The 25,790-nt window shown below is 33.3% G+C and overlaps 1 protein-coding gene across 6 annotated transcripts in view; it reads left to right on the top strand.

Moving 5' to 3' along the window:
• Window positions 1-220: 220 nt before the first annotated feature.
• The window catches only part of LOC145266627 (glutamine--fructose-6-phosphate aminotransferase [isomerizing] 2-like), a 151,631-nt gene continuing 126,061 nt past the window's right edge, over window positions 221-25,790 (top strand). For 5 of the 6 annotated variants that reach the window (XM_080122544.1, XM_080122542.1, XM_080122540.1 and 2 more), the window contains exons 1-2: window positions 229-417; window positions 18,287-18,394. In XM_080122544.1, coding sequence (XP_079978670.1) covers window positions 411-417; window positions 18,287-18,394 — 115 coding nt within the window. In that variant the 5' untranslated portion in view covers window positions 229-410. Of the gene's footprint in view, window positions 418-18,286; window positions 18,395-25,790 lie in introns of all 6 variants that reach the window. The other variant, XM_080122543.1, reaches the window with a different exon arrangement.

The raw sequence follows: 25,790 nt of genomic DNA, 5'->3' as shown, positions 1-25,790 counted from the left end.
CAGCTAATTTTTTTCACTAAAACTTGAAAAAAAAAATTTTTGTTTGTTTTATTTGTTTTTATTTTTATTTTTTTGTTACATAATAAACAATGTAATATTAGAAATGTCTTTATAGAAGATTATTATCTAGAAAAAAAGCGCGACAATTTTCCCGAAAAAACGGCATTAACGAGACTACCCGAAACTATCCGAGCGTAACCGGAACTACCCGAAACTAGCCGAAGACTTAACCGGAAGTCGGCATCGGATATAAAAACAAGCCTCTCTTTAAAACGTGGCATCAAATCGTGGATCAAACGTTGCTTATCAGTTTCCCCGTTTGTTTTTTCCCCCCTAAACAACGCCATAAAAAATAAAAAATAGAAGTACTTTTGAATTAGATTTAAAGACAAAGAAGAATTACAATAAAAATGTGTGGTAAGTTTTTTTTTTCTATTATTTAAAACGAACGACAACTTATTAATATTACTTTTATTTTCGTATCTGCCAAAGCAGGTCTTTGGTACGACAGGTGCGCGTGCGAGAATTCTTGTTTACACTTTGTTGCATTCGGAGCATAATTAAACCGTAATAATTGACTGTTTAGTTTTAGACTATTGTCCGATGTTTTGGTATGGATCTTATTGAAAATTCAACCTAAAAAAAATTAACAAATCTTGTATGTGTACGTATCAAATTATCAATCATGGAAGAAAATGTCATATTCCAAAAATTCCGTAAATTGATCAAATAGACATAGGCGCGCTTGCGCGTACAACAATGCCCACCACTTCTAACTTTGCTTGATATCCAGAAAATTACTTATTTGCGAAAAATTTAAATGCGATATTCGTTTTCAGCATACCTGAAAATCGAGATTAGTCGTCATTTAAAAGAAAAATGTAAAGGTGGAAACCAAGTAAAAATGTATCCTTATATATATATATATATATATATATATATATATATATATATATATAACGATTTAAAGCGATTCTGATCTCGCAAGTTTGAATTATTGTGAACTTATCTGCCATTGTTTTTTTGTTTTGTTTTTTTGAAGATGGCGATACGAGACGATCCCTTTTTGCTTACTCATAAAAGTTGATCTTTGTTAAAAAATAAAACTATTTAATCAGTTTACGTGCTTTTTCGTTCCGTGACGGGTACGTACATACATCACATCATAAAGATTTTTTTCTGTATATTTTTTTAAAGTTGAATTTTAAATAAGAATCTTTTATTATTCAAAACGACCAACAATTTTTTTTTTATCTTTGCTACGACAGGTGCGGGGTGCGCTTGCGAGAATTTGTTTACATTTTATTGGGAGCACAGATAAACCGCAATGATTGACTTTATATATATATATATATATATATATATATATATATATATATATATATATATATATTTATACTTTTAAGTTGCTACTTGTAAAGAATGGGGTATTATGCTTTTATCTAGTATGTCCCAAGTGTCGACGGAAAAGTCAGAATCGGTTCTGGAAGTGATTGAAGAAGCAGTTTACGATTTGAAAGCCAAAAAAAAAAAAAATGAAAGAGCAGACGACACTAAGAGGACGTGAGGGTGCTTTGCTTAGGTACCGTGATAGAAAATACAATAGAAAAATGCGAGCATGAAAAATGAAAAGTAATATGGTTAAGCTTAAACATGGAAAAGTAAAGGACTAATTCTAAGAATTCTTTAAACTGGAAAAGAAAAAGACATGTGCAGATTGCAGCAATACAGCATTAAGAATTGATTATATAATGTTAAATTGATTTATTATTATTATTATTATTATTATTATTATTATTATTATTATTATTAATGCTAGTTCCAAACTTTTTGAGAATCCTAAAAAAATTAAGTCGAAAAAAAAAAAAAAAAACCTCGTCAGAAAAAAAAAAAAAAAAAAAAAAAAAGGTGATTTTCAAATCGAAAATCGCTTCAACCATTTCCGGGATTGTTTTTTTTTTTTTCTGGATTTTCCGTTGATAATCGAGATTATGTAAGTGCTGAAATTCTTTGAACACTCATTCCTTACGAGTACCGGCAGTTTAAAGACTTCAAAATCACTTTCTCATTTTAATGTTAGCTATTTTTTTTTTAATCGGGTACTTGTCCAAAATTCAACTTATATATATATATATATATATATATATATATATATATATATATATATATATATATATACTGCAAAATATGTATGATGTACGTACCTGTCACGAAACGAAACTATCATATTTCAATAATCATGTAAATTGATAAAGTATTTTCTTTTTATATAGAAAATCATTTTTTAAAACGATTTATTAACCGTAGCCATTACAAGGCTGATTCTGATCTCTATTTCTGAAGAGGTTGTTAAAGAAACGTAACCTGTGATGAATTTTATAGGTGGCGAAGCGAGACTGACAATCTTTTTTTTTTTTTTTTTTTTTTAACTTTTATCAATTTATATGATTTTTTGAATACGAGATTTTCGTTCCGTGACTAGTACTAGTACATCATGAAGATTTTTTTTTTTTTTTAATTAGGTTGAGTTCTGGACAAGTACCGTTACCAACATAATTTTACTTTTTTATTCGGTAGTTTGAACGCTTCAAAATTACTTTCTATTTTTTTTTTTTTTTTTTAAATGTTACTGTAATAAACAGAATACGTGTCAATCGTTTGGAATCAATTGCTAATCTAAAGGAAATAAACGAATCTCAACAATCTTTCAGGGACCGTATCTTGGGAATTCGCCACAAATCAGCCTGTCACGGGTGTATCAGAATTTGGGGGGAATTTTTGACACCCCTAACCCGAAACTGCGAATAAAATATAAAACACTCGTAATTTCGCTGTTTAAAGTGGGTTGTTTATTTTCTTTATGGAATATGGTATCCGTGCTTATCCGTGGTTATTTAAAAAGCCATTCTTAACATGGGAAGGGGAGGGTGTTTTGTACCTATTCTGTACTTTAACCTTACAATTGAATAAAAAAAAAAAACATAAAACTTTAATTAAACGTGGAAATACGATTAAAAAAAAAACAGCGCGGATCACTCTCTGCATTAGCACCTGGAATATACTTCCAAAATAAACTATTAAAGTTGTTTAAAAAATAATAGAAATATTATTTTTTATTTAAAAAAAAAAAAAAAACAGTATTTACAAAATGTTTTAAAAAATGCCGGCGCGCCTTCATACGGCCATTTTTAAAAAAAAAATTTTTTTTACGTAATGAAATCAATTGAATTTTACGAGTTAAATAATTTAAAATTTTTAAACTTTAAAAATCTATAAAAAAAATTTCTATTGGTTAAATTTTTACGATATTTTCAGGGTCAATGTGAAATTTTATGCTCTTTCCAATAAACCAAATTTAATATTTTAGACAAACGGTTTTTGTTAAATTCACCCCCCCCCATTTTGAAATGCCTATTAAAAAGTAAAAAATTAATTTATGTGCCAAAGTTTTATATATCACAAATTGAAGATAAAAGATCAATAAATAAAATATTCTAATTTAAAACAAAAAAAAAAGTGTTTTTTGGGAAATTTACCTGTAAAGTCCAAAGTGTAAAATCTTTTCTTTTTTAAAACCACGTTGATTTTTTTTTTCTTTTAAATGAAAGCTCATGTTATGCTTATATCGTCAAATAAATACTGGACGCTGACAACAATTTTTTCTATTACATTTAATGTTTTCTTTTTTTTAGATATTTAAAAAAAATTCACTCGATAAAGTAGAAAGAAAATATAATAATCAAAAACTCGTGTATTTCATTAAGAGAATTAAAAAAAAAAATCGGTTGATTGGATTATTTGTATAACGGCAAAAAATTATAAGTGAATGTGTGCTTTTTTTTAATCTACGGAGGACCAAAAATACTAATTTTGGTTAACAGCACGCAATAAAAAAGAAACATTAATTATGTCCCTTTGACGAATCCGTATTTTATCTTTTTGAAATAACGAGCAGCAGCGATTTTATAGAATGGCGCAGAACGGATTACAAAAATGAGATTTTCTGCTACCCTTGCTTTAAAAAATCGTTTTATTTAAAAAATACATAAAATATAAATATGGACAATTCTTAAAAATAAACAATTGAAGTACCCATTGCTTTTTTTTTTTGTTTTTTTTTCTTTTTACAGGAAGTGATTTTTTTGGCATTGATATATATTTTTAATAGATTCCATTTAAATTAATTTTGTCTAAAAGGTAAAAAGTCAATTGCCTGAATTATTAGTGTTTTGTTTGATATATTTGAATTCCAACGTGCGTAGCAAAGTCAATCATGGAAAGAAAGGGAAGGTGAATGTATTCACTGAACCTGGATATGTTTATACGTTTAACTGGCGTTAGCCTATCGCGTCCTTTGTTGAAGGGAAGGTGAAGAGACAGCGGGGGGGGGGGAGAAAGAAGGAAAAATGGAGGCGGTGATTTTGAAACCGCGACAAACATAACCCTAAAAACTGGTGACCGTCATCGCCTAAACAATAAGCACAAAGTATTTTAAAGTTGAATTTAACTTGAAAATTGTAAAATAAATAGCATAATCCATAAGCTGCAGAAGTACCTTTTATTTTACTTCTATTTTAACTGCATAAATGAACAGTAGTGAAATTTTACGGACCACAATATCGTCGGCATATTCCGGAAGGGTATGTACACAAGCCGAAAGTGCCAAAACGCTTAGCCAATGAAATTGTACCTATTTACTATGCCTCCCCACGGGACAGAGTTAGACACCAGGGTCGTTTTTTAACGTGGAGAAAAGGTACAAAAATAAAAATTGTCTCAGTTGTGAAGGATTTCTCCTCCACCGAAAGAGAACAAGAAATAGAAGTGCAGCATCTGAAGAACAGATGGTATTTATTTGCTCCCCCACTGAGCAAATTAGGCACAAGGCCGATTTTTAATGTGAGGAGTGAAGGGGAAATGGGGACCAACTCCCCGGGGAGTAGGGGAGTTGGATAATGACAATTGGTATGAAGGGTTGCCCCTACATTGACCAAGGTCTTATATGTGAGGTTGCCCACACATATGGTCTTTGCTTGCAGTATCTGCTGGAACAGATACTACACTTTGATCTTGTCCCGAGGGCCAAGAAAAGGCATTATTAGCCAATGAAATTGTAGCAACCGATAAGTGGCGAACGGCATTTTTTGTTTCACTGTTAGGTGAAAGTGCAAACATGTTAACAATGCTCCCCCATCCCTATGAATGGCTTTTTTAATGTTTCAACATGGTCTGTAAATCCACAAGTACCGTTTCTTTTTATTTTCTTCCTTAATGTTTAACTGTTTTCTAGCGTTTTCATAAAAAAATATTTAACTGTTTTCTAGCGTTTTCATAAAAAAATTATTTAACTGTTTTCTAGCGTTTTCATAAAAAAATATTTAACTGTTTTCTAGCGTTTTCATAAAAAAGTTATTTAACTGTTTTCTAGCGTTTTCATAAAAAAGTTATTTAACTGTTTTCTAGCGTTTTCATAAAAAAGTTATTTAACTGTTTTCTAGCGTTTTCATAAAAAAGTTATTTAACTGTTTTCTAGCGTTTTCATAAAAAAGTTATTTAACTGTTTTCTAGCGTTTTCATAAAAAAGTTATTTAACTGTTTTCTAGCGTTTTCATAAAAAAGTTATTTAACTGTTTTCTAGCGTTTTCATAAAATATTTAACTGTTTTCTAGCGTTTTCATAAAAAAATATTTAACTGTTTTCTAGCGTTTTCATAAAAAAATATTTAACTGTTTTCTAGCGTTTTCATAAAAAAAATATTTAACTGTTTTCTAGCGTTTTCATAAAAAAATATTTAACTGTTTTCTAGCGTTTTCATAAAAAAAATATTTAACTGTTTTCTAGCGTTTTCATAAAAAATATTTAACTGTTTTCTAGCGTTTTCATAAAAAAAATATTTAACTGTTTTCTAGCGTTTTCATAAAAAAAATATTTAACTGTTTTCTAGCGTTTTCATAAAAAAAAAGGTTTTCATTCGACACATTCTGCACATTCCGTCGGTTTACCTAACATGCACATAATATGCTGACAATATCGCAGTTTCTATTCTGCATGACCTGATTTTTAGGACTTGATTTGAGGCATAAAGTACTTTTAGTGGAACTTTGTAATAGAGACCGCACCTTTTTTTTTTTTTTTTTTTTTTTTTTTTTTTTTTGTGAGTATAATTTTAAAAAATTGTTAAAATGTGATGTTCTACCAGTATTTTGTTTAATTTTCGATTTTTGAGTGATTATCAAGAGTCAACTACATTTCGAATGAGATCACCATTTTGTTTTTCTTCTAGCTCTGTTTTATGCTACCTTGTCAGCGTTTGTTTGACATTCTAAATTCCGACCTGTTCAATTCGGTTCCATTTTTTGGCGCTTTCAGTTTTCAGAGTTCGACGTGCATCGTTTAATATTTCCATTTCTCATTTCTGTAAGTCTACAATTTACAAAGTTTGATGTGAATCATTTTCCTTGGCACTGTCAATTTTCAGAACTCCCACTTTTGTTTCGGTCACATCGACTTTATATTTCACTAGCGGAGGTGCCCGGCGTTGCCTGGGTGTTTGTAGGTGTATGTGAAGGAAAAAAATAAAGTGGTTGTTAGGCAGGCAGGCTTGTACCCAAATAGCGAAGGAGGAAAAGAATGTGAATAAAAGAAAAAAAAAAGTAAAATAAACTGCAGTAGTTTTAATACAAAAAAAAAAAAAAAATTCATATCATATATATATATATAATATGCATCAAGTGCTCTTGAAAGCCAAATACAATATAATATTAGGAAAATAAACAAATATTTTGTTTGAAATTTATCACAAATATATTTCAGAGGTATACTCCATCTTCAGTATGTTGCTTTGTTTCTTTTTTTTCCTTTTCTTCTTCCTTGCCATGTTGTAAATTTGGAGAAAGAAGTCTGTTTGTAAAGAACCACGCATTGTTTCTAGCGGTTGTATTTTGAAATGTTTGAACTGTACGTAGACAACGCGAGAATAACGTCAAGGATGAGAGTTCATACAGAAACGTTGTTTTAATTTGAATGAAATAAAATACGCAACAAGTGCGCTTGAAAGCCAAATACAACGTAACATTAGGAAAATAAACAAATATTTTACTTGTTTGAAATTTATCACAAATATATTTCAAAATACAGCCGCTAGAAACAATGCGCAGCTCTTTACAAACAGACTTCTTTCTCCAACTTTACAACATGGCAAGGAAGAAGAAAAGGAAAAAAAAGAAACAAAACAACATACTGAAGATGGAGTATACCTCTGAAATATATTTGTGATAAATTTCAAACAAGTAAAATATTTGTTTATTTTCCTAATGTTACGTTGTATTTGGCTTTTAAGCGCACTTGTTGCGTATTTTATTTTATTCAAATTAAAACAACGTTTCTGTATGAACTCTCATCCTTGACGTTATTCTCGCGTTGCCTATGCACAGTTCAAATATTTCAAAATACAACCGCTAGAAACAATGCGTGGCTCTTTACAAACAGACTTCTTTCTCCAACTTTACAACATGGCAAGGAAGAAGAAAAGGAAAAAAAAAGAAACAAAACAACATACTGAAGATGGAGTATACCTCTGAAATATATTTGTGATAAATTTCAAACAAGTAAAATATTTTATTTTCCTAATGTTACGTTGTATTTTATTTTATTCAAATTAAAGCGTTTCTATATGGATATATGAAAGTAAGCACTAATTAGAGGGTTGCATCGACTTCAATGTATGTAAAAGAGGTCACGAGTGTCGAAAGGTTGCAAACGCATATACTATAACAATTAAAAATATTTTATGTTTTTAATTTGAGTTATGAGCATGAAATTCAACATAAAACTAAGTCTTACTATTTCACGAATTCTTATTAAAACAATTATTTTTAAAAATATTATTCCATTTAAGTTTCCGGTGTTTATTTGAGTAAATACAGTCGTCGTTTTTACGATATCATTGCTATTCTGCCGTTTATTTCCGAGACTCGTGTGAACCCAAGCAAATATGTATCTAATATGGCGTCGTCATTACAGAAAATGTCATCCTTGAAAAATGTGTTGGTAAGCAGGTAGGCTCGAACCCTTGATGCAAAGGCAGAAAAGTGAAAGAAAACGTGAGATTTTACTGCTGCGCTATAATGCGAGAGGAAGTGAAAAGCGATCAAACTTAGCGATCAAAAAGTTGACGTGCAGAAAGTGAAAGTTAAGTGAATGAGTTCAAGCAGGCACAGAATCACGCTGTTAGCCAGTTAAGTTTTCAGCTTTCCGCACGCTGAATTTGTTTCCCCACGATGTTGGGGCAAAACCACCTCCCCACAAAAAGGATGTGTCCAACTGAATAGCAATTGTCTGATATGAGGGGTTTCCTCCCACAGTGATCAAAGCTAATTGCTTTTGGACGTCCCTGGAACGAAAGCCAGGAAGTTGCCTTCGCTTCTGATTAGTTTCACTTTTATACAAAAAACACGAGAAAACGGAATAGTGTAAATTTTGTAAAAGTGGCTCAAATAAAAGATGGAGATGACCTTCGTCAGCAAATCATAGATATCATAATCTAGGGAGTATATAATACTCCCCCCCCCCCCGAGAACTCTGGCAAAAAAAGCCTTTGCTGGACATACAAAAACGCACGCGGTCGTTTTGCCTTTTATATATATATACTAGTGGGGGGTACCCGGCGTTGCCTGGGTATTTGTAGGTGTGTGTGTTTGGTGGGTGGGGGTGGGTAAATCAGAACAAAAAAAAAATGGGGGTTGGTGGCATATGGGCTTGAACCCGGAGCCTTGAGGCCTATAGGCTGAGCCTGAACACCTGCGCTACAGCGACAATGTTAATTTAAGAGCGATTAAAGTGAGTGAAGTCAAGTAGGTTTGATTGACAGGTCGCTGCTTAATGAGGTCATCGCGGGAGCGTTACGATGACGGGGCAGTCTTTTGGTATTTGTTTACTTTGTTTCACTGCAGGATCGTTTTTTCATTTAGTGCGGGGCAGTTTGAGTTTCACCAAGATGATGGGTGGGGGAACCAGCTCCCCATTGAAAGGAGATTGTCCAAATTGAATAGCAATTGTCTGATATAAGGAAAAAACTGCATTGATCAAAGCTGATTGCTTTTGGACATTCCCAGCGAATCACGTTGGGAACGATGTAACAACTTATATGAAAAACGCGAATCTACACGCGCCGATCGAAAAATGTTGAATATTTAGCTTTCAAAAGTTGGGCAAATTAAATACACACATGACCCCCGTTCTTAACTCGAAGATATTATGATTTTGACATGATATAAAAAGTTTTAAAAATGAGCGACGGCCTCAAGAAGCTGCTGGAAAAAATCCTTTTGCGGACATACACAAAAAGCGAACATACACACATTTTCGCTTTTATATTTATACTAGCAAGGATACCTTGCGTTGCCCGGGTGTTTGGAGGTGTGTGTGGTGTTAAATAAAAAAGAAACCGGGGGGTGGGTAAAAGTTGGTAGGATCGAACCCGAAGCCCTGAGGCGAAGTTTGAAAATAAAATCGGCCAGCCAGAATGAGTTACTGAAAGATGTTTGAATTTATTTAAGTAAGAACCAAATTGACAGGTGCATGCACGTAAGTCGTAGAGCGTTACGACGACGACGTAAGCAATAGCCATTCAGCAAATGAGGTCAATGACCAGGTTTGTTTGTTATAAGCGAAGTAAAAAAAGAAAACATAAAAACAAACGTTAAAACTTATGCGGGGGGGGGGGGTAATCAAAACATCGAAAAAAAACACAAAAAAAACTAACGTAAGGCAAACGAACGATGTTAAATGTAAAAATCGAAAAAAGAAAACAGAAAAACGAACCCGTGAAAAATGGCTTAAATAAGCCTGTTTCGATATTAAAATTTAAAAAATCGGTGCGTACCCGGGTGTTTTTGGGTGTGTGGTCGGGGGTGGATAAGCGAAGTAAAAAAAAAAAAAAAACGAACGTTACGTGAAAAATGGCTTAAATAACACTGGTTCAATATTTTAATTTTAAAAATCGAAAAAAAAAGAAGACATCTCACACCACGATTCGAACCCAAAATGTTTAGATAACGAACCACCGCGCTAACCAACTGACCTAACGTGACCTACATGAAATTTAGTCACTTCAACTATTTAAACTAAATCAGGTCATGACGTCATCTGACGCATGCATAGAACCGGTTGTCGTCACGAGAGGACCGTTTTTGTTGACCCACCCCTGTCGAAAATTGTCGATTTCGAGGTGAAAAAATGAACGTTTTTGGCCAATTTTTCGATATTTTTCCAGCGAAGGATGGAGCTTCCATATGATACAGAGTTTGTGAATTTTCGTCGTGTCTGTCGAAAGTTTTTAGTGGACACACAAACACACACACACACATACATACATACACACATTTTAGCTTTTATATATATATACTAGCAATGGGTACCCGGCGTTGCCCAGGTGTTTGTAGGTGTGTGTGAAAAAACCGGAAGCCTTGACGCGCATAGTAAAAAAAAAAACAGTTGCCCGTGAAAAAAAAACTAAGCCTTGACGACGCGCAGTTGGAAAATAGTAAAGTGTGAAAAAAAAACAGGTACGCGTTTTTGATTGACGTGACCGCGATAGGTATTCAGCAGTTACGATTTTGTGCGGGACAGTTTTTAAATAAATCGGTTTGTTTGTTTTAACTAAGTTCGGGGAAAACCAGCTTCCTGTTTATTAGGGGGAGTGTCTCGTCTCAAAATGAAAGCTACCGTCTGATATGACGAAGTCGACATTGAACAAACGTTACTTAGCTCTCTAGAGACCACTGGCTCTGGGTCGGTGATTAGAGTCGAGTTTCGCTTTTTGTTTATACCGAAAACCGAATGTAACGCGTGCCGATGCAGGAAATGTGGAATAATTAACGTTTGAAAGTCAATAAAATTAGACAGCCGAACTCCGTGGTTAAGTGTGAGATATTACAATTTATAGATGATATAAAAAGTTTTAAGAAGTTATGAAGTGAGCGAGCGCTTCTCTGAAAGAAGCCTTTTGTGGACATCGAGGAGAAGCATACATACATACATACATACATACATTTTCGCTTTTATATATATAGACTAGCGAGGGGTACCCGGCGTTGCCCGGGTGTTTGGGGGGGTTAAAAAAAAAAAGTAAGTATGAGGATCGAACCCGAACCATTGAGGCAAAGTTGTGAAAAAAAAAACGTGCACCGTTAACCATTGCTCCACAGCGACATGCTTACGGAAACACGTTTGAATTTATTTAATTACTTGGATTTAGCAGGTGCTCATTTTAATGAGTTAATGAGGTCAGTTTGACTGCGGGATTTAATTTACTGCTGAACGCTTTTTTCCTCGCCCTCCAAGATGTTATAGGAAAAAGACTAACCCACATGCGGCGAGCGACAAATGTTGAATATTTATCTTCCCGAAATCGAGCAAATTAAATAGACAGGCGAGCTTCGTTGTTAAGTGTGAGATATTACGATTTGCATGTGATATAAAAAGTTTTAAAAAGTTGTGAACCGACCGACCGCTTCTCTGAAAGAAGGCTTTTGTAGACACACAGAAAAAGCGAACATACATACATACATTTTCGCTTTTATATTTATAGATAGATAAATGCCTAAATAGCTTATAATTAAAAAAACAAAGAAGTTTTCAGCATTTCTACGGTGCGACCCACTCGGTTTGATCCCAAGAACTCCACTGCCCTGCCCACTCTACTTTTTGGAGACGAAGCCTCATTGATATGCAAATCAATGCATTTAAAACTACATTAACTGAAAAACACTTTAAAATAAGTTCAAATAGAAGAAGCTTATCTAGATAGGTAGAAGAGTAACTTATCTTGCCTTTGGTAACATTTATTTGTTGTATACCTATTTTTTTTATTTGTTGGCTATTCTGGAAAATTACCAAAAGGTCACCAGACTTTCACCTTGAACCGCCTTCCCTCAAAGGAGGAAGTTTCATGGGAACATCAAGTTCACAAGCAATCCCCAGTCGCATGTATATCCCCGTCAAGGGAGATGCTGATGCTAGGTTTTTGTGGATCTTGCAGGGCATTGTCGCCATACTCCTACATACAGCACTTGATATTCCCAAATAGTTATGCACCTGGTACTAACCAGGCTCAACGTTGTTTAACTTGATCTGACGAAAACTGGTGTGGCGACACGATTATTTCTCTATAATCTCTATATGAATAAAATGAACTCATTTTTTCCCGTCTGATTTTGACCTTAATAGGATTAAAAATCAAGATATTTCATGCAAATATAATATGTACCCCCGCTAGTATATATTAATCTTAAGTTTCAGAAACAAGAATATATGACAGGTTGATTCATTTTGTGGGCATAGAAGGATTGAGTCGAGGCGATTCATCTCCTCTAGCCACGAGGCTAGTAATATAACGTCTGATAACATGCTACCTGAAAGCTCTTTGTTCAAACTCTTGGGCTTAACCTTCACAAGCAACATGAACTGGAACAAATACATTAAGGACGTTCCTTGGGTTGCTGTGAAGAAGGTGGGCTCTCTCTACCATACTAGAAAGTTGCTCTCACCCAAGAGTATCCTATATCTCTACAAGGGCACCAATCGCTCATGTATGGAGTATTTTGCTGCGACATCTGGGCTGATGCATCTCTCTTAAACAGGGTTCAAAAATAAGTCCCACACTATCAACCAAACACCAACCCCTGTCCCATCACTGAAATGTTGCATCCCTATGCCTGTTTTACAAGTATTTTAATAGAATGTGCTCTGACAAACTCCAGATACAGTAGGACCCCAGAATACGGCATTAAAAATTAGTAACCAAATACAGTACAGTAAATAATACACATGTATATAATCAAATAACATTATAAATAACACTGCAAGGCAGGGCAAATAGCGTTACTAGGGTCCGGAAAAAACATTGTATTCCACATCGTAACCTGAAAAAAACTGTATCCCGGGGTCCTACTGTACTTGTACCCCCTCAGCGACTAACTCAACAAGCTGCAGAATCCCACTTGTACATTGTAGAGATTTCTAAATACTGGGTATTTATTTGCTTCCCCATTGAGCAAATTAAGCATAAAGCCGTTTTTTTTTTTTAATGTGACGATAGGGGGGGGGGACCAGCTCCCCCGAGAGGAGGGGAGGGGGAACCGGTAGTGCTGTCCCTTGGTATATAGGGTTGCCCCTACATGGACCAAAAACTGATTGCCTCAAGGGCAATGGTCTTTTAGTGCAGCATCTACCAGAACAGATACTACACTTTGAGATATTAAATCCTATATTCAGGCAAAAATTAATAAAAATAAAAAAATTTAGGCCCAAGGCCAACTCAAACAGATGGAGGGTCGTTGGTCGTCCTTGTCACTCCAGAACTAAACAAAAAGTTTTTTTTTTAGCTAGTATCTTCTTCCATCAAAATACCTCATTCACCCTTTCGTTCTGGAGGACGTCCTACTTAGCACCCAATTGTTTAAAACATTTTTTATTAACATGTAAAAAAACAAAAAAAATAAAATCTTTGATGCCTTGGCCACGATGCTGAAAAGTCTTCTAGTCTAATAGTCTCTTCCCCCCAAATTTCTTTGGAATTCCCTCCCTGGTCTCTGCTTCTCTGATGGTCCTGATATGCAGAAGTTCAAGTGTAATGTGAACAGACATCTCACTGTTCAACCGCCTACATAGTGTCCCTGTCGAATTGGTCCCAAATAGTAGTTCCTTATATTCAAGTGGCACTGTGCCTTGTTGAGGTGAAAAAAAAAAAAAAAAACGTTGGTATCTCAACTGAAACGACTTTGGCAGAAACGATAAAAAGTGTGTTCTGATTGCCTGACGTATCACTACGCGAATCCAAACATGTCTGAACCGAATCACAGTGCCCTCCCCAACACACTTCCTTAGAGTTTAGCAAATTCATCTTGATTTTTCTCCTTCGAATTGCTAGACTTTGGAATTCCCTCTCTCGCGTCCCTGACTGTACTGACATGCACGTAAACGTAATGTGAACAGACATCTTGTTGCTCAACTTTCTACATAGTTCCCCTTGTTAGGCATGATCCCAAATAGTAGCCCCTTAAATTCAATCACGATGACACTAATTGTTATATCTATAGGGGACTGTGGGGAGTTGAGCTGCGAAAAGTTTATTCATATTACATTTAAATTTCTGAATGTATATTCAGGGAAAGAGGAAGCAGGGAGGGAATTCCAAAGTCTAGTAGTCAAAGCGAAGAAACTATTAAAGTAGAAGACCTTCTAGGGACCTCAAGAGTGAAGGGGTGTGATTTCGCTGCTTGTCGGGGGTTGCTAATGCTGTGAGTTCATCAGATCACATTCCATTAAAGTACTTGTAAACCAGGCACAGATGCGCCATTGCAGTGATGGGACAGTGGTTGGAGCTTGGTTGATAGTGTGGGGCTGATTAGATTGACTGAATTTGAAATCTATAAACATCTTAAGAATGGATCCATTTTTTTTTTCATTTGATGGGGCCCCCCCCTCCCATCAAATGAAAAACAAAATGGATCTATTTTTAAGATCAGTCGAGTTAGGCTTAATAGGAAGTTAAGTAATATTTTTACTTTGATTTATATTTTACTAATATATTTTTTTTACTAACATATACTTTTTTTACTAACATATACTTTTTTTACTAACATATACTTTTTTTACTAACATATACTTTTTTACTAACATATACTTTTTTACTAACATATACTTTTTTACTAACATATACTTTTTTACTAACATATACTTTTTTTACTAACATATACTTTTTTTACTAACATATACTTTTTTTTACTAACATACTTTTTTTTACTAACATACTTTTTTTTACTAACATACTTTTTTTACTAACATACTTTTTTTACTAACATACTTTTTTTACTAACATACTTTTTTTACTAACATACTTTTTTACTAACATACTTTTTTTACTAACATACTTTTTTTACTAACATACTTTTTTTACTAACATACTTTTTTTACTAACATACTTTTTTTACTAACATACTTTTTTTACTAACATACTTTTTTTACTAACATACTTTTTTTACTAACATACTTTTTTAACTAACATACTTTTTTTACTAACATACTTTTTTACCAACATATATTTTTTTTACTAACATATATATTTTTTTACTAACATATATATTTTTTCTAACATATATTTTTTTACTAACATATATTTTTTTACTAACATATTTTTTTTTACTAACATATTTTTTTTTTACTAACATATATTTTTTTTTACTAACATATATATTTTTTTACTAACATATATATTTTTTTACTAACATATATTTTTTTACTAACATATTTTTTTACTAACATATTTTTTTTTACTAACATATTTTTTTTTTACTAACATATATTTTTTTTTACTAACATATATTTTTTTTTACTAACATATATTTTTTTTTACTAACATATATTTTTTTTTTACTAACATATATATTTTTTTTACTAACATACTTTTTTACTAACATACTTTTTTTACTAACATATACTTTTTTTACTAACATATACTTTTTTTTACTAACATATACTTTTTTTACTAACATACTTTTTTTTACTAACATACTTTTTTTACTAACATACTTTTTTTACTAACATACTTTTTTTACTAACATACTTTTTTACTAACATACTTTTTTTACTAACATACTTTTTTTACTAACATACTTTTTTTACTAACATACTTTTTTTACTAACATACTTTTTTTACTAACATACTTTTTTAACTAACATACTTTTTTTACTAACATACTTTTTTAACTAACATACTTTTTTTACTAACATACTTTTTTACCAACATATTTTTTTTACTAACATATATTTTTTTTACTAACATATATATTTTTTTACTAACATATATTTTTTTTCTAACATATATTTTTTTACTAACATATATTTTTTTACTAACATATTTTTTTTTACTAACATATTTTTTTTTTACTAACATATATTTTTTTTTACTAACATATATATTTTTTTACTAACATATTTTTTTACTAACATATTTTTTTTTACTAACATATTTTTTTTTTACTAACATATATTTTTTTTTACTAACATATATTTTTTTTTACTAACATATATTTTTTTTTACTAACATATATTTTTTTTTTACTAACATATATATTTTTTTTACTAACATATATTTTTTGTACTAACATATATTTTTTTTTCTAACATATATTTTTTTACTAACATATATTTTTTTTACTAACATATATTTTTTTTACTAACATATTTTTTTTTACTAACATATTTTTTTTTTACTAACATATATTTTTTTTTACTAACATTTTTTTTACTAACATTTTTTTGCTAACATATTTTTTTGCTAACATATTTTTTTGCTAACATATTTTTTTGCTAACATATTTTTTTGCTAACATATTTTTTTGCTAACATATTTTTTTGCTAACATTTTTTTTTGCTAACATTTTTTTTTGCTAACGTTTTTTTTGCTAACGTTTTTTTTGCTAACGTTTTTTTTTGCTAACGCTTTTTTGCTAACATTTTTTTTTGCTAACATTTTTTTTTTAACATTTTTTTGCTAACATTTTTTTGCTAACATTTATTTTTTGCTAACATTTATTTTTTGCTAACATTTATTTTTTGCTAACATTTATTTTTTGCTAACATTTATTTTTTGCTAACATTTATTTTTTGCTAACATTTATTTTTTGCTAACATTTATTTTTTGCTAACATTTATTTTTTGCTAACATTTATTTTTTGCTAACATTTATTTTTTGCTAACATTTATTTTTTGCTAACATTTATTTTTTGCTAACATTTATTTTTTGCTAACATTTATTTTTTTTGCTAACATTTTTTTTTTTGCTAACATTTTTTTTTTGCTAACATTTTTTTTTTTGCTAACATTTTTTTTTGCTAACATTTTTTTTTTTTTTTTGCTAACATTTTTTTTTTTTTTTTTTGCTAACATTTTTTTTTTTTTTTGCTAACATTTTTTTTTTTTTTTTTTTTTTTTTGCTAACATTTTTTTTTTTTTTTTTTTTGCTAACATTTTTTTTTTTTTTTTTTTTTTTTGCTAACATTTTTTTTTTTTTTTTTTTTTTTTGCTAACATTTTTTTTTTTTTTTTTTTTTTTTTGCTAACATTTTTTTTTTTTTTTTTACTAAAGGGATTCTTTTCATCCTAAAGATTTATTAAAAATAAAATAGTTTAATAAAAAATTTAGCCAAACAATATTTTGTTTTAATGATTTCCAAATTTAGAATTACCTGGTAATGATGGATCATTTTAAATTTTACATTATGAAATTATGGAGAATTACAAATTGGAAAATTAGTCTCAAGTCTAGAGTAGTTCCTAAAAAAATGAACGTACTTGATCTTAAATAGCCTCAAAATTTTTGATTAACTGCCCTAGAAATCTAGAATTGCCTGGAAATGTGGCATCATTTTATGTTAAATTTCACATGCTCAGAAGATGCAGACAAATTGGGAAATGAGGGAGAAGGGATCATGCTCATCTCTCCTACAGATTGGTAACTTCATCTCAATTGAATTTGAACACTATCAAGGTAAGATAGGGAACACCAAGCAGCCCTATCCAGCTTTGATAGAGTTCAAAACCAGCTTCGAAATCTAGTGGGTGTATCCCTTTTCTCTTCCCTGCAACTTCCTTCTCGCAGAAGAGACGTTGCGAGTCTGTCTCTGCTCTATTATTATTTTCACGGCAAGTGCTCGTCTCATCTCAACTCTATGGCCCCCTACTTGTCAAACTTTCACAAAGAAAACACTCGACTGGCTACAATCACTATCAACAATTTTCCCACTCTTTATCTGTGCCTAAACCTAAATGCAGATTCGATGAACAAATCTTCTTTCCTAGAACTGCTTGCATATGGAAACTGTTCCGCCAGCCTGCTTCCTTGCCAATTACAATATGGTAGCTTTCAAGTCCAATGTAAACAAGTTCTTGTTGAGCCATCTCCCTTAAATAATCCAAATTCTACCCAATCTACACCATTAAGGCTTACTACACTACCACCTTACATTCCTTAACATTTATCCTTGAGTGGCCTTCGGGGCCTTGATACGTGGTGACTCCCTTGTAAAAAAAAAAAAATAAATAAAAGTTCAGAATATTTTTGGCATGGACCATTTTTTTTTTTTTTTATGCCTCTTCACAAGTATGATGTTTAAACATCTTAAGAATGACTCTGTTGTTTTTTTTTTTTGTTTTTTTTTTTCAATATAATGAAATGATTTTAATATTCCAGCTTTTTTTTTTTTTTTTTTTTTTTTTTCTATCAGGTATATTTGCTTACCTCAACCATTTGACGCCGGCAACGCGCAAAGAAATCTTGGATATTCTCATCACCGGATTAAAACGTTTAGAATACAGGGGATATGATTCAGCAGGTAAGAAAAAATTCCATTATCGGCCGCAACAATCGTAAATTTTGTCATCACCGTAAATTCCATCTTCATTTTCTGTTGTCGCTTTAATGGTAAATATTTCTGATGCCATTATTCTGCTGATTTATTCATATCGTTTGGATTCTTCAAACTACTGTTCTCATCTTGACATTTTCACGTTTTGGTCAGCGTAACTCCTTTCTTGTTGAATTTTGAATCTGCATAAAAACATCAGAGATTACATCAACCGAAATGTTGTGAAAATAACACTTGAGAATAAGAACAGCAGTTCAAAGAAACAAAATAATTCAAAGAATTAATCCTCATCTAAAAAAAAAACAAACTCAAATGTAAAAAGTCAAGTACGTCCAAGGATGGAATACTGTTGCCATATCTGGGCAGGAGCTGCTAAAAACAGCCTATCCTGCCTTGACAGAGTACAAAATAGACTTCGTGGCTTAGTGGGGGATGCCCTTTTCTCTACCCTGCAACCTCTCTCCCACAGAAGAGACGTTGCGAGCCTATCCTTGTTTTATCGTTATTTCCATGGCAGGTGCTCGTCTGAACTCCAATCTCTGGTCCCCCCCTCGCCAATCTTTCACGAAAAACACCCGTCTAGCTGAATCCACTGTGAAAAATTTCCCCCACTCTATATCTGTGCCTAAATCAAAACGCGGATTCCATAAACAAAGCTTCTTTCTTAGAACTGCATGCCTGTGCAACTCTGTTCCGTCTGCCTGCTTCCCACCGGACTACAACTTGGATGTCTTCAAGTCCAATGTTAACAAATTCTTAATGAACCGCCCCCTTAAGTAAACACTATATCAAATCTCCACACTAATGTAATGTACTTGCAATAACCCTTATCCCTGAGTGGCTTCCGGGCCTTGATAAGTGGTGATCACTGTAAAAAAAAAAAAAAAAAAAAAAAAAAAAAAAAAAACGATGATAGTGATGCAGTAATCTGGACAGAATTCGAACCTGGCATGCCAAGCTCACAGTTTGCACCCGTAACCACATCATCATCAGTCTAATGTCTGTTGTACCTGTTAGCATATCTATATAGAATACAATTGCGATTTACTCATGGCTAACTAAACGAGAGCATGCTACCTCCATGAAGTAAAAAGGTTCCGTTAGAAATTCTGTGCAGGTTTCTAAGGTTCAATCCTCGGTGCCGCCAATACTTAAAAATACAATAGCAAATTACTTAGGACTTCTACACAATCATGGCTGACGGAACGGAAGCATGCAGTTTTCTATAAAGATTACCGAGTTTGACCAGATACACCGGAAGGTCGGAGGTTACATCAACGGAAACGTTATGCAAATAACACTCAAGATGAAAACGGTAGTCTGAAGAATTCCAACATGAAAAAGCAGTCTTCATCTAAAAAAAAAATTCAGAAATGCAATACTGTTTTTAGAAATGGAGTTCCAAACTAACCTATCTCTGGCTGGGTCTTTATTTAACCCACTTTCCCTCAAATCATTCCCTATCATTTCCTCCCAGGTTTTCCTTGGCTTTACCCTGACAACTGACCCTGCTACCTCAACTGTTCTACATCTACTAACCCAAGCATCTCTCATCCACTCTTTCAATGTAATCAAACCAAATCCGTGCCCTGTTTGGCATGCATCTCCCCATACTGTCCAGATCGATCTTCCTCTGACATCGTCAAATCTAAACCTTTCTTCAAGACTCGCATTGCACATTCATTGTATCATTTCTCTTCATGCAACACATATCCTCAACCCTCACAGGTTAGGTTTCACTTTCATACATCAGCAAACTTCATAAACGACCTCCCTGATTAAATTGTATCTGAGATGGGTAGTTTGCTGATGACATCATAGATCTAGACGTTTTTCCATTGGTCAAAATTGGTAGCACTCTGCTGATTAGTAATTGCAAAAGTTCCCCGTTTCATACCTCCTCTCTCAGTGGATGCCCAACATTGCAATTAGATACACAAGTTTATAATAATTATCGTATTTTTTTGATTTCTCGGACTACTGTTTTCATCTTGAATGTTGTTCTAAGGTTTCGATCATTGTAACCTTGAACCTTCTGCAGGTGTATTTTGTTGAACTCTGAAATTGGTATGGAATTTTGAACTGAATCCTTTATTTAATCCATGGGGGTAGCAGGCTCTCATGCCATCGGCCATGACCGAGATGTCCTAAATAATTCAAAATTGTATTTTGAATGTTACCTTGCACTGAGGATTGAACCTTCAACCTCTAGACGTGTAACCTTTACAACTGAATTTTTACCAAGTACTCTACACACTGTGCCATGAATCCTTGCAGATGTCTAAGTTCAACAAAGATTCTAGAGTTCGAAAAAATGCATCTGAAGAAGGCCAGAGGTTGCATTGACCGAAATGTTATGAAAATAACACTCAAGATGATAACAGTAGTCCGAAGAAGCCAAATAATATTAATAATGGATCTTCGTCTATATAATCCAGAAATATTATCATGTGCCGATTGTAATCCTAACGGCACCATCCAGTTTCACCCCGTGTCTACTGTTTCTTCGTAATTGGGGACATCTGCAATTAATGGTTTGCAACATCACAGAAGATGAAGAAATCGATTTTAAGAAAAAAACCTTTATTGACAGTGTTAATAGGTATTCTCTCCTGGCAGCGGTAGGGGAGACGGCACATTCTTGGGTTACAGATCATTACTTCAATCACCGTCCATGTTCAGACATTCTTGGAAAATAGTGCCATGTATGCTCCCCCCTGCAACAAAGAGAGGAAATAAGCAGAACAAAGGCTTAAGAAGTTGGAAGACAATGAGGAGGAATCAAGGTACACTAAATGTTGTGTGTGCTGTGGATTTTTCGTTCATTTTATCTTATGGCTGTATCATCATTTTCTCACTGGTAACTGTCGATGGGGATGCACATGGGTCCACAAGTATAAAAATAAAATTAAAAAACAAACACAGGAAAAAAACATGTCAATATTTGGCATACATATTGGTTGGAATCTAGGTGTGTGTGTGCAACTACCCTCTACACACGCTTTCTTCATCAGTTAGTTGATTAATTCATCTCTGTCATGATCCGTCTTCAGTGGTGTTCAAACTTCAAGTGTCCACCTCGGAGTTCAAGCCTCAACTGACGAAACGTCTAACTGCCCCCCCAAGTGTTGTTCTTATTGTTTGATCCTTAGTTCATTGTTCAGTCCTTTTCCTATCACCATCCGTCACCCCCTAATTTCAACCCTACCCTTTGATTGAGCTTGATTGTCTTGTCCTTCCAAATGATCAATTTAGCCAGTGTTGTAGCAGTCATTGCAATTCTGATTAATATTTCAGGTTTGCTGATACTAGTAGAGGGGTACTACATTCTACAACATTAACTCCCAGACTTTTACTTTTCATAGATTTCCTGCAAGTCCTCAACTTAACAATTAGATCTTTCATTGTTTCACAGACAGACATGAAATCATCAGTTTAAATTTCTTCAGAACAAACGGTTCAAAATTTTCTGGACAATGATCATTTGTAGGACATCATCTATCAACTTTAAGCCTCTATCCAGAATTCCCTGAACAATAATTCTTAGTCAAATAAAAAAGAAATAAGGACTAGATAAGAATCCAAAATCTACTTCCATTTTAATATTAAAGCTGTCACTAAATGTGTTGCTAATTCTGAGCCGATCATGCGCGGTAGTGCACAAGCATATGAGTCGGGTCTACCTGTGGCGAAAAGCGAACCTGCGAGTCTACTAATAAACTACATCCATCTTACTCCAAAGCAATGATTTAGTTTCACCCAACGGCTATAAAAAAGAAGCCGATAAGTCATTCGGGAGGGAGAGCGGTTGAAAAATATTGCTTTGATAATGTCTTGCGTTATTGCATTTTGTATCGTGGAGTGTCAATTCGATGAGATTGTTCAGTGTTGTTCAGGAACATGGCATATCGATTCGATAAGATTGTTCGGTGGTGTGTCATGTTGGTCAACGGTGTTGCTCAGGAGCATGTGTGTCGATTCAACAGCATTGTTTGGTGGCGTGACATGTCGATTTAGCGGTATTGTTCAGGATTGCGTGGATGAATTTCTTCAGGACTATGTTGTCACTTGTGAGATATATATATATATATATATATATACACACATTTTTTTTTTTTTTTTTTTTTTTTGCCACTCTTTCTCCTCCTTCGTGAAGTATCAAATTCTAACTCCACATTTTTAGGACATTTTTGTATGCTATCTCTCTGAAGTAAAACGGTTTCTGTTGGAAATTCCGGAGGTTACATTGACCGAAACGTGAAAATGACACTCAAGATGAGAACAGTAGTCCGAAGAATCCAAATATGAATAACCAATCCTCATCTCAAAAATCCCATCTTTGCAATTACCGATATCCAGTTAATATGTAACAGTTAATATCCCACATTTTCAGAATAATCTTTCTAGACCTCCTAGAACTGCACAGGACCAGCAATATAGGGTAAGCTTAAATATTTCTGCAACAGCAGATGAGGATGCTGCAACCTTACCATTATTCATCTCCGTTTCCTGTGCCATTTTGTGATGGGCATTAGACATTTGCAAGGATTTTTTGTATAAACTAACTTCCTTTTGGACAATTCAAATATTTCAGATTTGCATTAAATTTGATCCAGTCATTAGACAGCAATTAAACAAGATTCCCTAAATTTTGATTTCTCAAGATCCTTAAGTTTAAGCCTTATATATATATCTCATAATTTAGTAATTTAAATATTATGACGTGAAATGGTTAAATTTCAAATCTAGAATTTTTATTATATGCAAGACAAGGGATATATATACTAGTAGATGTACCTGGCATTGCTCGGTACTAAACGTAATGTTAAATTAAAGAAACTGGGGCATATACATGAGAGTATCATGTTTTTTTTCTAAACAGTTCATTTCTTGCGAGAAAAAAAAAAAATACTCAAGCTGAGATCAAAACCGAAACCTAAAGACAGTGAGTCCAGTATGGAAACCATTAGGCTAGCATGTCATGATCTTTAAAAAGTATTTTCAAACCTACTTATCCTTAACATAAGTAATTAAACATAAAAATCCAGTGACACCCAAGTACCAAATTTTCACTTTTTACCCCTTAGGAGCCTTTTTTTTCTGTTAGTTCTCCACATGTCTGAATACCCTATATACCAAATTTCAAGTCTGTAGATCAAAAAATAGTATTAGAGTATATAGGTTGAGAGTTGTCCTCACACGCGCACATTCTCACTTTTATATACTAGCTGGCAGAGGAGTTTGGTTGAGTTCTCAAAGGTCAAATTGTTCAACTTTGACCCCTTAACAGCCAAGGTAAAGTTGATTAATTTTTTTAAGTTCTGGTATAAATCTGTTGTTAGCTCAGATGGTAACAAATAAGACTGGAGAGCTTAATGTTTTGGTTTCCATTCTAGCTCATGTCATTCGTCTTTTTTTTTTTTTTTTTTTTTTTTTTAACTTTTGAACTTACTACTATATATTGGGCATAATATAATAATCAATTATTTATTGCCTCTAAAATAAATATGAACCCTGCATGAATTAAAATATATTTTATGACTGGGAAATGCCGGGTGGCCTGCTAGTTTGTGATGTTTTTAGAATCAAAATAGTGTAATAAATTGGAATGAGGATTCTAGACATATGGTTTAGTATCATTATTTCTTGATTTGAATCTTCGTAAGGAGAACATAAGTGTTGCAAAACAGTTCTGTTCAGGGAGTTCGTTTTACCTGCCCTGGGACGGGTATTCTTTCGAGTATTTATACATTTATTGTGTGAGAGATGCTTAGTTGTTCCATGAAAACAATTGTTTCTATTTAAAACTTTGGAATGTGCTTTGATTCGTTTCCCCTTCCCCTCCCATAGCCGTCTTAATTAGTGGACTCTCCCTCCCACCCCGCCTCAACGCGATTTGTTTACCAGTCTCACGTGTCAATCCCCATCACCTTGGTCCCTTCTCCCCCCCCCCCATCGTTTCTTCTCAATGAAACGTTTTTTCGTTTTAAAAATGTCCCATTATCATCAACTTATAAATTCTTCACTTTTTCTTTTTGAAGTCAAATGACATAAAATTACTATTTTAATTAACTGATCTCTCTCTGTGTTTCTATCGCTCTCTCTCTCTGTCGCTCTCTCTGTCGCTCTCTCTCTCTCTGTCGCTCTCTCTCTCTCTGTCGCTCTCTCTCTCTCTCTGTCGCTCTCTCTCTCTCTGTCGCTCTCTCTCTCTCTCTCTGTCGCGCTCTCTCTCTCTCTCTGTGTCGCTCTCTCTCTCTCTCTGTCACCCTCTCTCTCTCTCTGTCACCCTCTCTCTTTGTGCCTCTCTGTCACCCTCTCTCTCTGTGCCTCTCTGTCACCCTCTCTCTTTGTGCCTCTCTCTTTCTGTCTCTCTAACATAACCAGTCCCATAATCTGTGATTGTATCCATTAAGCCAGTCACACAGAACCCACTCACTCTTAATCGGATACAAATACACCTCTCCTCTCACTAAAATATCTGCACCCCATTCCAGTGTTGTGTACCCCTTACTCCTCCAATGACATCCAGTGAATGACGTAGCCAAATTCAGACGTTCTAAATCAAAGTTGGTAACTTGGTACTCGACAGGCACTCTGTGTTGAAAGGTCCCATCTGACAAATCACCGCTTCCCTTTGTAGAAAGATTGAGAGGGCAAATGGAACGCACTGGATTTGAACTTGTCATATCCAACTTGTGAGTCCGTATTGTTAACCACTTAGCCACCGTCTCCTCAGAGCTGCTGCTGCTTTTGTTTGAATGAGTTGGACCTCTGCATTGAGCTCCCAAAGATCGTGCTTCCAAATTATCTGGTCTGCATGAAGTTTCCTTGCAACATTTTCAATGAGAAAATGAAGTTCTTTATACGCCCATGCGAGGTATTTATAACAGGTTTCCTTTTTTTGTTTTTTTTTTACATATTTTATATTCTGTATTTAAAATTCTCCAGAAACTCTTAAAAAGAACTTTTTTTTATATTCTAATTTTAATGTTTTTAATAGCAATATTATACATTTTCAAGATTAGAAATTGTTATATCTGATTACTTTTATGAGGAAAATGTATTCATAATTTTTTGAAAAAGTCCGTTATGAGTTTTAGACTATCATTTATGGTTTTCTATGATGTAAAGAGAGTGGGGCCCTACAGCAAAGAGAATCTAGTAGGTTCACTAGATAAATATATGGAGTACACAACTGAGTGTAAGGAATTTTAGAATAGACAATTTTCGAAACAAATACAGACATGACAGAAAAGAATAGACACCAAGATCAATATTTTTCCTAAGATCAATATATGCTTATTTATATTTACAGTTAAAAATAGTTCTGAAATAACTTAGAGTATCTCATTAAAATTGCATC

Source organism: Euprymna scolopes, chromosome 41 (assembly GCF_053919585.1).
Source record: "Euprymna scolopes isolate OS-2025 chromosome 41, ASM5391958v1, whole genome shotgun sequence".
NCBI classification, from domain to species: domain Eukaryota; kingdom Metazoa; phylum Mollusca; class Cephalopoda; order Sepiida; family Sepiolidae; genus Euprymna; species Euprymna scolopes.
This window is presented reverse-complemented; position numbering and strand designations above follow the sequence as displayed.